Source organism: Balaenoptera musculus, chromosome 14 (genome assembly GCF_009873245.2).
Source record: "Balaenoptera musculus isolate JJ_BM4_2016_0621 chromosome 14, mBalMus1.pri.v3, whole genome shotgun sequence".
NCBI classification, from domain to species: Eukaryota; Metazoa; Chordata; class Mammalia; order Artiodactyla; family Balaenopteridae; genus Balaenoptera; species Balaenoptera musculus.
This window is the reverse complement of record NC_045798.1, coordinates 38,819,346-38,832,815: the sequence shown is the minus strand read 5'-3', so window position 1 is coordinate 38,832,815 and position 13,470 is coordinate 38,819,346. Positions and strand designations below refer to the sequence as shown.

The window sequence follows — 13,470 nt, the reverse complement described above, 5'->3', positions numbered from 1 at the left end:
TGTTAATTTAAGGAAACTTAAAACCCATCTTCTGTTGAAATCTTACCAGTTCTTGAAAGAGGGCGAACTGCAGGAATAGGTACAACTAAACCAGGTTGGGGGACAGGTGACCCAGGATACCATCCTCGGTGTCGTTTCTTTGGTGGCCCAGAAATGAACATGGTAGCTGAATACAAAAAGAAAGATGAGCCTTGTCCTTAGTAATGGAAGAAGGGAAAGAAGCCAAAGTAACATAGGACCTTTACTATGATTATACTCAGAAAGTCGAAGTCACTTTTCTAGAGGTAAAGATAAAGTTAGAAAAAGTCACACACTAACAGCACTAACAGCTGCAGGCTGTTTTACAATGTACCGTTTCACCCAGATTATTTCATCTGATTCTATCAACAACCCTGTGAAGTTGTAGGACAACTACATTGTTATACCCATTTTGTAGATGGTGAAAGGAAGGCTCACATTTACCCAGAGTCACACAACAGAGAGGAACTTTGAACCCTGTACTTTGGTCATCAAAGCCCATGGCTTTTCAAGACACTTCTTATATATTTGTTTCAATGTTATTTCCTAGGTAGGCCCACCCTTGTAGAATCACCAAGATATGTAATCGTAATTGTTCATACCAATCATAAATTTTCAAAACATTGCACGAGAAGCTAAGAAAAAACTGGGAGTGTGCTGCCAGATAATTCATCATTCCAAACTCTCTGGAGCACTTCTTCCATAATTAAGTGTTATTTCAAAACTCTAAGATGGGTATTGTACCTTGGTCTCCTGAGGCAAAGCTAGGTCTTGGTGACAAAGAGTAATTCCCTGGGCGGGCTGGAGTGGAGCTAGACGCACTGCTCTTTCCTCCATGGCTACTGTTTCCATTAGCAGCATCTGTGGTACACAAGAGGAGCCACTCAGAACAGAGTCTGGGCAGGACACTGCTTTCTGTGATGCCGCAACCATATGACAAACCTCACATAGGATTCAAAGAAATCCCACTGATGGAACAGCCCAGTTGTATAGAGCCAACTACAACCATCAGAGTAGTACTTTAACTAACATGAAATGTCACCCAAAATAATTTTCTAGGACCCCAAGAGATCTTTTAGAATTATTTTCAGTGAAGTCTTTGGAGATGGTGGGTAGAAAAGAGAAAACTCTCTTTTTTTTTTTACCTTTTATCATGGAAATTTTCAAACATATATAAAAGCAGAGAGAAGGGTATATAAACTATGTACCCATCACCCAGCTTCAACATTTATCAACATGTGGCCAATCCTGCTTTATTTATACTCCCTATCTTTTCCCTCCACCCACATACACACATATGGGCTCTGGATTATTCTGAAGCAAACTCATTTGTCATATCATTTCATCCATAAATACTTTTGTATATGTTTCTAAAAGAAAAGGACTCTTAAAAAACATAACCGTGATCTTTTTTATACTTAAAATTAACAATGATCAATAATTTCTTAATATCCCATCAGTATTCAAATTTCTCCCAATCAGCTCAGAAATGGCTTTTTACATTTCTTGTTCAAACTGGGGTTCAAAAAATATCCACACACTGAATTTAGTTGCTATGTCCCTTAAACCTCTTTTAATCTATAGAATTCTCCTTCTTCTTTTTCTTTCTAACAATTAATTTGCTGAAAACCTGGCAGAATTTCTCATTTCCTGTATTTTGCTGATTGGATATCCATGGTGTCATTTGATGTCTCCTCTAATTCCTAAACTAATCATTAGATATAGATGTTTGCTCAGATTCAAGTTTGATTTTTTTTGGCAAGAGTATCTCATAAGTCCTGTTGTATACTTCCATTAAGAGGCACATAATGACCAGTTTTCTCTTTTCTTGTGATGTTAAGATTCATCAGTGGGTTTAAGAGTTGTCAGCCTAATCTTCAAGTTACAAAGTTGTTCATCAGCCTCTCATCTGATGGTTTTAGCAATCATGATGATTACTGCCAAGATCCATAATTTCATTAATTTTTCTTCTATGCTGTAAAAACTTGGATTCAGTTTGTTCCAGTCTGTAATCTAAACGGAAGGCAGATTCCGCAAGAATTGTTGGACCAGAGTAAGAACAAAAGTAGTCTGGATAAATTATGATACCTAACTATTGGAAAGTTTCCAAGAATGATAGGTTCTCTTTCTCTTTATTTTTCTTCTACCTCTCAGACCATTTTTTTTTTCTTAAACACTGAAATTTTCTACGGGTCTGCCTTTAGTTCATAGCTTGCCTTACCCGACATTTCTCCTTGACTGACACTATTTACGTGGTGATTTTAACCATACGCTGGTGGCTCAACTTTATACCATTAGTCCTACTTTCCCCCTACGATAAATGAAATTACCGTTGAGTAGCTCCACTTGGATGCTTCATGGGTATTTCAAACTCATCATGTCCAAAACTGAACTCACAATCTCCTCCTGGGGAACCTGCTCCCCTTGCTGTATTCCCTATCTCAAGCAACAGTACTAACCATTAGCCCAGAAAGATGGACGTCAACTGAGACCTCTTCTTCTGCTTTACGCTCCCATTAATCAGTCAAGTCTGCTCATTTTACATCCTGAGTAGTTCTCCAATCTGTCTCCTCCTCTCCAACCTATTCTCACCCTGGTCAAGGACCTCATCATTTCTCACACAGACTACTGAATGACCTGCAACTTGTATTCCCAAAGCTTTCTTTTTGCTGCCAAAATGATCTAGCTTAAGTTAAAATAAGACCATGTCACTCCCCTGTGCCATAAGTTATAGAGTGAAATCCATACTTCTTATCCTGACCTCCTATGACCTTTCCCTTTTCTGCCTCTTGCTCACCTCCTGCTACTCCCTGAGTTTTACATTGTATGTTTCTAACCAGTCCAAACTGCTGGAAGTTCCTGCACATGTCATGCTGCTTCTTTCCTTTCCTTTTCCTTTCAAGCTTTGCTCCTGCTTTTCCCTGAATTTGAAATGCCTTTCCCCTATTCCCTGACCAGGGTTTGAACCCACGCCCCCTGCATTGGAAGCACAGCATCTTAACCACTGGACCACCAGGGAAGTCCCCAAGAACTCGTTCTCGATTACTCCCTAAAATGCTGGACTAACCCCCCCTCCTCTGTGCTCCCCTAGGATATTATGTATTTATTGCAGTACACTGAAAATATCTTCTTTTGGGTTGATCTCCTCTGCAAGATTACAAGTACATTAGAGGTCAGGGATTGAGCCTTATTTATCTTAGGATCTATCCCCAGTTCCTCATTATAGCAGGTATCCAAGAAATTTTCATTGAACAGAATCAACCTGCTTTGTCTCCCCTGTGTGCCAAATGTCATTCACTGACTCTTCTGGATGTAACACAGAAAACACAAAGCTTTGTATAAAAATGTGTTATTGTAGACAGCCCCACTTTTGCCTTCAACTGGCGAAGAAGGAGCTTCTGTTTTCTTCTACCAAACTGTCAATTAAATTTCACACAAGTCTCTTATGGACTAGGTATTTACCAAATAAATATAAGTGAGGAGGGCTTCCCTGGTGACATGGTGGTTAGGAATCTGCCTGCCAATGCAGGGGACACGGGTTCGAGCCCTGGTCCAGGAAGATCCCACATGCCGCGGAGCAACTAAGCCTGTGTGCCACAACTACTGAGCCCACGTGCCACAACTACTGAAGCCCGTGTGCCTAGAGCCCGTGCTCTGCAACAAGAGAAGCCACCGCAATGAGAAGCCCGCGCACGGCAATGAAGAGTAGCCCCCGCTCACCGCAACTAGAGAAAGCCTGTGTGCAGCAACAAAGACCCAACACAGCCAAAAATAAATTAAAAATAAATAAATTAAAAATATATATATAAGTGAGGAAAACATCACCTGCAGCAAAAGTCTTCCCTACAACCTGCAAAGACAAAGCCAGTGGCTTCACAACATTCTTATTCCGGGTCAGGTCCTGAGCTCCACTTAAATTGATTGCAGAATTAGCTGGACTGAGAACTGACGAATCTTTAAAATGAAAGAGGTTGTTCAAATTAGAAACTATATATGCAGGAAGGAAGTTAATTCAACAAGAGTGAGCTGAGAGAGACTATAGTAGACTATAGAATTTCAGTTTTTCCCTTGATCTATTTTAAGAAAGTCCATTTCTCTGTACATAGGTTTTATTTTCTTTTTTATGTATTTAACAAACACTCACTAGTGGGTACTATGTGCTAGGTGCTAGTTTTAAGTTTAAGCACTTTAAATATATCAATTCACCTAATTCCTATATGAACTCAATGAGGCTGGTACTATTACCTTAAATAATGGTAGCCATTTAACTTGGTCAAAGTCATATGATGTGGCATCAAGGATATCATCATGTGCCATATTAAAACTGTCTCCATAGTTTCCCTCAAAGCCATATTTTAATGAGATATATTTATCTCTATCCAGATAAGTTTGTCATTTGAAAAGTGTCGTGTAAGCTAAGTCATTGCAATGTAGGGGAAAGAACTTTTCTCTGAAGAAAAGTTGCTTTAATATTTGGAATAAACTAGAATTTTTCCCTATGTAATACCAGAGACATCCAAAAGAAAATTCTTATTTGGCAGAAAAACCATATGCCATTTCAGAGGCAGGTTATGGGAGAGATAAAGACTCCAGCCAACTAGAGTTTTCCGAAATGAATATAATAGACCCCAAATCCCTGACTCTACACCAGCAGAACAGCTTAATCAGGTAACACAGGAAAGTGTCAAAGGGACTGTTAAAACTCTGAGAGTTTGAAAAACAAAGTGTTCTAAAGAGCAGGATACTGATGGTGCTACATTAGAAATGATCTAAAATATTAGTGCTCATGCCACAGTGTGATTCCTGATACATCTGATCAGTGCTTATCATAAGAACTCAAAAGACTGAAATGGTTCCCTACTGGCTCAGAAGAGTTATGTGCCTCTCTGAGGGACTGACTTACATCAAGGAATGATTTTAAGGTCTACAGGAAGAATAGAGGCCAGCAACTGCACATAAAAACATTATAAAGTGACAGGAAACTGAAGACAACCTGAGTTTTTCAGGTATTAACAGAGAAACTTACACGACAGGAATCCCAGGTAAATTTGACATGTCACTACACAGGTTGGTTATTACGTTTCAGGCCACAAATACGTTGTTTGGTGCAAGACTAGTAGCTTACTACACTAGTTTATACCTAGAATTTTAGCATATTTCTAACAGTCCAGGTGAGCATACAGGTGAAATCTGGTTAGCAAATTATAAAGGGTGGTAACCTTTTCAAGTCAATGAATTCAAATTAGCACAAACAAATATTTAAATAATAACAAAAGGGTACAAAATCAATGCACAGAAATAAATCTTCCTATATAAAAGCAATGAACAAGAGTTAGATAAAAGGCCTAGGAATAAGCTTAATAAGAAATGTACACAACTATATGAAGAAAAATTTATCATATTTCTTATATAATGTCTGGGATTTGTTGTAAAACATTGAGGGAGGGAGGGAGAGACGCAGTAATACTGAAAATATGGCCATGTGTTCATAATTATTTAAGCTGGGTAATAGGTCCACAGTGATGGTCCGTGATATTATTCTATTTTTAACTTTTCATATTAAAGATTTTTAAAAATTAAAAATTTTTTCTGAAGACCTTGAAAATAGGCCTGAACAAACGTTAAGACAACCATGTTTCAGATCAGAAATATTCAATGTCAAAAAAATGTCAATCAATCTGAGTTAATTCATAAATTTAATATGATCCTAGGAAAATATGAACAGGTTTAGATATTATTAGAATTACTATTAGAATTATTAGTAAGTAAGCAAATTGTTTAAGTAAGCAAATTGATGTAATGTTGATATGAAAAAAATAAGCACACAAGAATAGCAAGAAACATTCTGAAAAATAAGAGAAATGACAAGAGGCTAACATGATGATATAATAAGACATAAAAACCACAGTCTATAAAATACTGTGGTCCTAGTGCATTAGTAGACAAACAGAACAATGGAAGAAAAAAGACAGTAAGAAGCAGATGCAAATACACATAAGAATTTAGTATAAGATAAAGGTAGCAGCTCAAAGCAGCAATGAAGATGAACCATTCAATAAACTGTGCTGTGGCAATTGGATATATAAGAAAAAAATTAAGTTGGATCTACAACTTACACCAAGTACCAAACAAAATCAAATGGACCAAAAGTAGAAACTTAAAAACTGATGATACAGAAATAATAGGAGAAAACATGGGAGAGTCAATTATCACCTTGAAATGGAAAAGGCCAAACTATTGTTCAAAATGCAGAAGCCATAAAAAATTTATATATTCAGCTACATAAAACTTAAAAAATTCTGTATGACAAAACACACTATATATGCAAATAGTAGCTAGAAGAGAGCTGGAGTGACCATACTAATACCAGAAAAAATAGACTTTAAGAAAATATTATTACTAGAGAAGAAAAAGGACATTTTATAATGATAAAAGTGTCAATCCACCAGGAAGACATAACGATTATAAAAATATAAACATATAAACAACAGAGCCCCAAATTCATGGAGCAAATCCTGACAAAACTGAAGAGAGAAATAGGCAATTTGATGATAACAGTTTGAGACTTCAGTACCCCACTTTCAATAATGGATAGAATAACTAGGGAGACAGTCAAGAAGGAAATAGAAGACGTGAGCAGCACTATAAACCAATTAGACGTAACTGATATCAACAGAACATTCCCTGAACAAAAGCAGAATATACATTCTTTTCTAGTGCACAGGGAACATTCTCCAGGAAAGACAATATGTTAGGTGATAAAACAAGCCTCAATAAACTTAAAAGAATTAAAATCATACAAAATACATTCTCTAACCTCAGTGGAATCAAATGAGCAATCAATAACAGAAGGAAATTCACAAATTTGTGGCAATTAAACGATGCATTACTAAATAACCAATAGATCAAAGAAATTGCAAGGGGAATTAGATATCACTTTAAGACAAATGAAAATGAAAACACGACAATTGAAAACTTATGAGATACTGTTTAAAAAGTGTTTAGAGGAATATTTATGGCTGTAAATGTCTATATTAAAAAGGGGGACTTCCCTTGCGGTCCAGTCAGTGGTTAGGACTCAGCACTTTCACTGCTATGGGTCCCTGTTCAATCCCTGGTTGGGGAACTAAGATCCCACAAGCTGTGCAGCATGGCCAAAAAAAAAAAAAAAAGGAAGAAAGGACAGAAGCTCTAAATAGATATTTCTCCAAAAAAGACATACAGATGGCCAAAAAGCACATGAAAAGATGCTCAATATCACTAATTATTAGAGAAATGCAAATCAAAACTACCATGAGGTATCACCTCACACCAGTCAGAATGGCCATCATAAAAATGTCTACAAACAATAAATGCTGGAGAGGGTGTGGAGAAAAGGGAACCCTCCCACACTGTTGGTGGGAATGTAAATTGGTACAGCCACTATGGAGAACAGTATGGAGGTTCCTTAAAAAACTAAAAATAGAGTTACCATATGATCCAGCAATCCCACTCCTGGACATATATCTGGGGAAAACCATAATTTGAAAAGATACATGTACCCAATATTCATTGCAGCACTATTTACAATAGCCAAGACATGGAAGCAACCTAAATGTCCATTGACAGATGAATGGATAAAGAAGATGTTGTACATATATACAATGGAATATTACTCAGCCATAAAAAAGAATGAAATAATGCCATTTGCAGTGACATGGATGGACCTAGACATTATCATACTAAGTGAAGTAAGTCAGAGAAAAACAAATATCATATGATATCACTTGTATGTGGAATCTAAAAAAATGATACAAATGAAATTATTTACAAAACAGAAACAGACTCACAGACTTAGAAAACAATTTATGGTTACCACAGGGAAAGGTACAGGGGGAGGGATAAATTAGGGGTTTGGGATTAACATATGCACACTACTAAAATATAAAATAAATAATCAACAAGGACCTACTCTACAGCACAGGGAACTCTACTCAATATTCTGTAACAACTTAAATGGGAAAAGAATCTGAAAAAGAATAGATATATGTATAACTGAATCACTTTGCTGTACATCTGAAACTACCACAACATTGTAAATCAATTATACTCCAATATAACATAAAAATTAAAAAAATAAATAAATGAAAAGGAAGAAAATCTCAAGTAAAAAAAGTAAGAAAAGTAAACTAAACCCAAAATAAGCAGAAGAAAGGAAATAATAAAGACTAGAGCAGAAATGAATGAAGTAGGGAATAGAGAAACAATAGTGAAAATCAGCAAAACCAAAAGTTTGTTCTTTGAGTAGATGAACAAAATTGACAAAACTTTAGCCAGACTGACCAAGAAATAAAGAGAAAAGATGCAAATTACTAAAATCAAGAGTGAAAAAGAGGGCATTGCTAGCAAACTTACAGAAATAAAAAGAATTATAGAGGAATACTATGAACAATTGTATGCCTTTGTTATGGACTGAATTGTGCCCCTGTCCCCACAAATCATATGTTGAAGCCCTAATCTCTAGCACCTTAGAATGTGACAGTATATAGAGTCCTTAAAGAAGTAATTAAGGTTAAATGAGGCCATAAGGGTAGAGTTCTAATCTAATATGACTGGTGTCCTTTAAAAAAGAGGAAGAGACAACAGGGATGTGCATGCACAGAGGAAAGGCCATGTGAGGATATAGCAAGAAGGCAGCTGGTTATCTGCAAGCCAAGGAAAGAGGTCTCAGAAAAATAAAACACCCTACTGCACCTTGATCTTGGACTTGCAACTTCCAGAACTGTGAGAAAATAAATTTTTGTTGTTTAAGCCACTCAGTCTGTGCTATTTTGTTATGGCAGCCCTACTTAACTCATAAAGATGTCAAATTAGATGACTCAGATAAAATGGACAAAAAGGAAATACTAAGGAATACACTATAAAACTACTAAAGCTAATACATGAGTTCACCAAAGTTGCAGGATACAAGGTCAATATACAAAAGTCAACTGTATTTCTATGCACTTGCAATGAACAACACAAAAATAAAATTAAGATAAAAGTTCCATTTACAATAGCATCAGAAAAAATAACTACTTAGGAATAAATTTAGTAAGAGAAGTGTAAAACTTATACTGTGAAAACTATAAAACATTGTTAGAAGAAATTTTTAAAGACCTAAATAAATGGAAAGACATTCCATGCTCATGGATTGGAAGACTTAACATTGTTAATACGGCAATACTCCTCAAATTGTTCTACGGACTCAATAGATTCAGCAAGCCATACCAAAATTCAATCTGCTTTCTTTGTAGAAATTGACAAGTTACTTCTAAAATTCATATGGAAATGCAAGGGGCCCAGAATAGCCAAAATAATCTCAAAAAAGAAAAGCAAAGCTAGAGGATTCATACTTACCTATTTCAGAACTTCATACAAACCTACAATTATCAATCAGTGCAGCACTGGCATAATGAAAGATGTACAGATCATCGGAATAGCATTGAGAATCCAGAAATAAAACCTTACATTTAATGGGCAAATGAATTTTGAAATGAGTGAGTGCCAAGAAAATTCAATGTATTAAAAAATAGTCTTTTCAACAAATGTTATGGGAAAACTGGATATCCACATGCATAAGAATGAAGTTGGACCTCTTCCTCACACCATATACAGAAATTAACCCAAAATGGATTATAGATCTAAATGTAAGAGTTAAAACTATAACACTCTTAGAAGAAAACATAGCAGTAAATCTTCATGGCCTTGGATTTGGCAATGGTTTCTTAGATGTGACACCAAAAGTACGAGCAACAAAAGAAAAAAAAAATAGATGAATTGGACTTCATCATGATAAAAAAAAAATTTGTGCTTCAAAGGACACCATCAAGAGAGTAAAGAGACAACTCATAGAGTGGGAGAAATATTTGTAACTCATATATCTGGTAAAGGACTTGTATCCAGAATGTATAAAGAACTCTTACAACTCAGTAATAGAGAGACACATAACCCAACTGAAAAATGGGCAAATGATTTGTAATAGACACTTCTCCAAAGAAGATGTACAGATAGCCAATTAGCACATGAAAACATGCTCAACATCATTAGCCACTGGAGAAACACAAATCAAAACCACAATGAGATACTACTTTATATCCACTAGGATGGCTAAAACAAAACAAGACAGACAATAACAAGTGTTGACCAGGATATGGAGAAATTGGAACCCTCACACATTACTGGTAGGAATGTAAAATGGTGCAGCCACTTTGTAAAATAATTCCTCAAATGGATAGACACAGAGTTACCATATGACTCAGCAATTCCACTCCTAGCTATAAAATGAGAGGGAAGTGAAAACACATGCCCATACAAAAATCTGTACCCAAATGTTCATAGCAGCATTATTCATAATAGCCCCAAAGTAGGAACAACCTAAATGTCCATCAACAAATAAATGGAAAAATAAAATATGGTATATCCATAAAATGGGATATTTCAGCAGCAAAAAGGAATGAAGTACTGATACATGCTACAACATGGATGAACCTTGAAAACATTATGTCAAGTGAAAGAAGCCAGTCACAAAAGGCCATATGCTGTAAGCATGTAGTCAGAAAGCACAGTTAGGCATTAGATAAGGTCAGAGTTAACTTTCCAAAATGTAAATCCTTTCATGTTATTCCCTAATCTTTACCACCTTGCGCATGCTTCTATTCTTGAATTTATCAGGTATGGTGACATTGTCATATTCAGCATTTAACACTAGTGGTTTTGATTATTTGGGAGCAGCCCCAATGTCCAAAATGCAATAGCCTGTGATCTTGCTCAGACATGAATTTGAACTGTAGGCTGTTGTGCAGAATCTGGTGCTTAGATAGTGAGTAAGCAGCTGATTGCCCAGCATCTGTATCTCACCAAGGTCTGATTATCTCTACTAGTGAACTTGTAAGCACTGGAGGATTTGCAAACTTGGAAAATTCCTTGAGCAAGTCACAGCTCTATGCTCTATGTTGTAGGAGTCTGTAATTTCCTATTATTCCTTGAGCAAGTCACAGCTCTATGCTCTATGTTGTAGGAGTCTGTAATTTCCTATTTTTCATGAGCTCCTTGAGGGCATTCCCAGCTCCTGGCACAATGTCTGCCACATCATAGTTAAAGAAATAGAGTGGAAAAAAAGAAGCCAAAACGACTTATCCTCTTTATGCAATAGTTGAATAATTCTCTGTTAGTGCAAAATCACTGGGGGGGAATAACTTTCTAAAAAAAGGGAGCAATGTGGACCTCCCTGGTGGCGCAGTGGTTAAGAATCCGCCTGCCAATGCAGGGGACACGAATTCGAGCCCTGGTCCGGGAAGATCCCACATGCCATGGAGCAACTAAGCCCGTGTGCCACAATTACTGAGCCTGCGCTCTAGAGCCCACGAGCCACAACTACTGAGCTCGAGTGCCACAACTACTGAAGCCTGCACGCCTAGAGCCCGTGCTCCACAACAAAGAGAAACCACCACAATGAGAAGCCCACGCACCGCAATGAAGAGTAGCCCCCTCTCGCCGCAGCTAGAGAAAGCCCACTTGCAGCAACGAAGACCCAACACAGCCAAAAATAAAGCAAAATAAATAAATGTTTTTAAAAAGGGAGCCATTTTAGTAGCAAGTTGAAAGAATCTGAATTCTGGTTTTCTCACTTAATAACTCTTTTTTAAAAAAACCAAATATTAACCTTTTCTGAGATTCTGATTCATAATCTGCAAAATGGTCCTAAAACCTACCTCACAGTAGCGATTAACATATTTAGCAAGTGCCTAGAACACAGTAGATATTCAATAAATATTTGTCTTGCTAAATCTTAAGTGTTTTCCAGATGCTTGAGAGCTTAAATCTTAACAAGCTCTCTTTTTGCCCTTGGCACCTGTACTAAACTTAGCCTACATAATTTGCTTCTTTCCTGAGTAAAGTACTCTGGACCTATTTTCACATTCAGACTGCAATTAATGTCCTTCTAATAAGACACAATATTTCTATTAATGCATGCTGAGGCTGCATCATTTATTTGTCAGCCATATTTTACTTTTGACTCAAAAAGTAGTATTTAATTAAAACATTATAATTAAAACACAATTACCCCTATAATTAATGTTAAATCAGATATCTTCCTAACCTGTTCTTACACTATTCATTTTTTTTTAAACATCTTTATTGGAGTATAATTGCTTTACAATGGTGTATTAGTTTCTGCTTTATAAAAAAGATAATCAGTTATATATATACATATGTTCCCATATATCTTCCCTCTTGCATCTCCCTCCCTCCCACCCTCCCCATCCCACCCCTCTAGGTGGTCACAAAGCACCGAGCTGATCTCCCTGTGCTATGCGGCTGCTTCCCACTAGCTATCTATTTTACATTTGGTAGTGTATATATGTCCATGACACTCTCTCACCCTGTCACATCTCACCCCACCCCCTCCCCATATCCTCAAGTCCATTCTCTATTAGGTCTGTGTCTTTATTCCCGTCTGGCCACTAGGTTCTTCATGGCCTTTTTTTTTTTTCCTTAGATTCCGTATATATGTGTTAGCATACTGTATTTGTTTTTCTCTTTCTGACTTACTTCACTCTGTATGACAGACTCTAACTCCATCCACCTCATTACAAATACCTCCATTTCATTTCTTTTTATGGCTGAGTAATATTCCATTGTATATATGTGCCACATCTTCTTTATCCATTCATCTGTCGATGGACATTTAGGGTGCTTCCATGTCCTGGCTATTGTAAATAGAGCTGCAATGAACATTTTGGTACATGATTCTTTTTGAACTATGGTTTTCTCAGGGTATATGCCCAGTAGTGGGATTGCTGGGTCATATGGTAGTTCTATTTGTAGTTTTTTTAAGGAACCTCCATACTGTTCTCCATAGTGGCTGTATCAATTTACATTCCCACCAACAGTGCAAGAGGGTTCCCTTTCCTCCACACCCTCTCCAGCATTTATTGTTTCTAGATTTTTTGATGATGGCCATTCTGACCAGTGTGAGATGATATCTCATTGTAGTTTTGATTTGCATTTCTCTAATGATTAATGATGTTGAGCATTCTTTCATGTGTCTGTTGGCAATCTGTATATCTTCTTTGGAGAAATGTCTATTTAGGTCTTCTGCCCATTTTTGGATTGGGTTGTTCGTTTTTTTGTTATTGAGCTGCATGAGCTGCTTGTAAATATTGGAGATTAATCCTTTGTCAGTTGCTTCATTTGCAAATATTTTCTCCCATTCTGATGGTTGTCTTTTGGTCTTGTTTATGGTTTCCTTTGCTGTGCAAAAGCTTTTAAGTTTCATTAGGTCCCATTTGTTTATTTGTGTTCTTATTTCCATTTCTCTGGGAGCTGAGTCAAAAAGAATCTTGCTGTGATGTATGTCATAGAGTGTTCTGCTTATGTTTTCCTCTAAGAGTTTGATAGTGTCTGGCCTTACACTTAGGTCTTTAATCC

At 36.7% G+C, this 13,470-nt stretch overlaps 1 protein-coding gene across 1 annotated transcript in view; it reads right to left on the bottom strand.

The window, feature by feature from the left end:
* GREB1L (GREB1 like retinoic acid receptor coactivator) overlaps nucleotides 1-13,470 on the bottom strand; it is a 263,665-nt gene that overhangs the window by 72,010 nt on the left and 178,185 nt on the right. Inside the window, 2 exon segments of the mRNA XM_036822897.1 lie at nucleotides 47-166; nucleotides 763-879. Coding sequence (XP_036678792.1) covers nucleotides 47-166; nucleotides 763-879 — 237 coding nt within the window.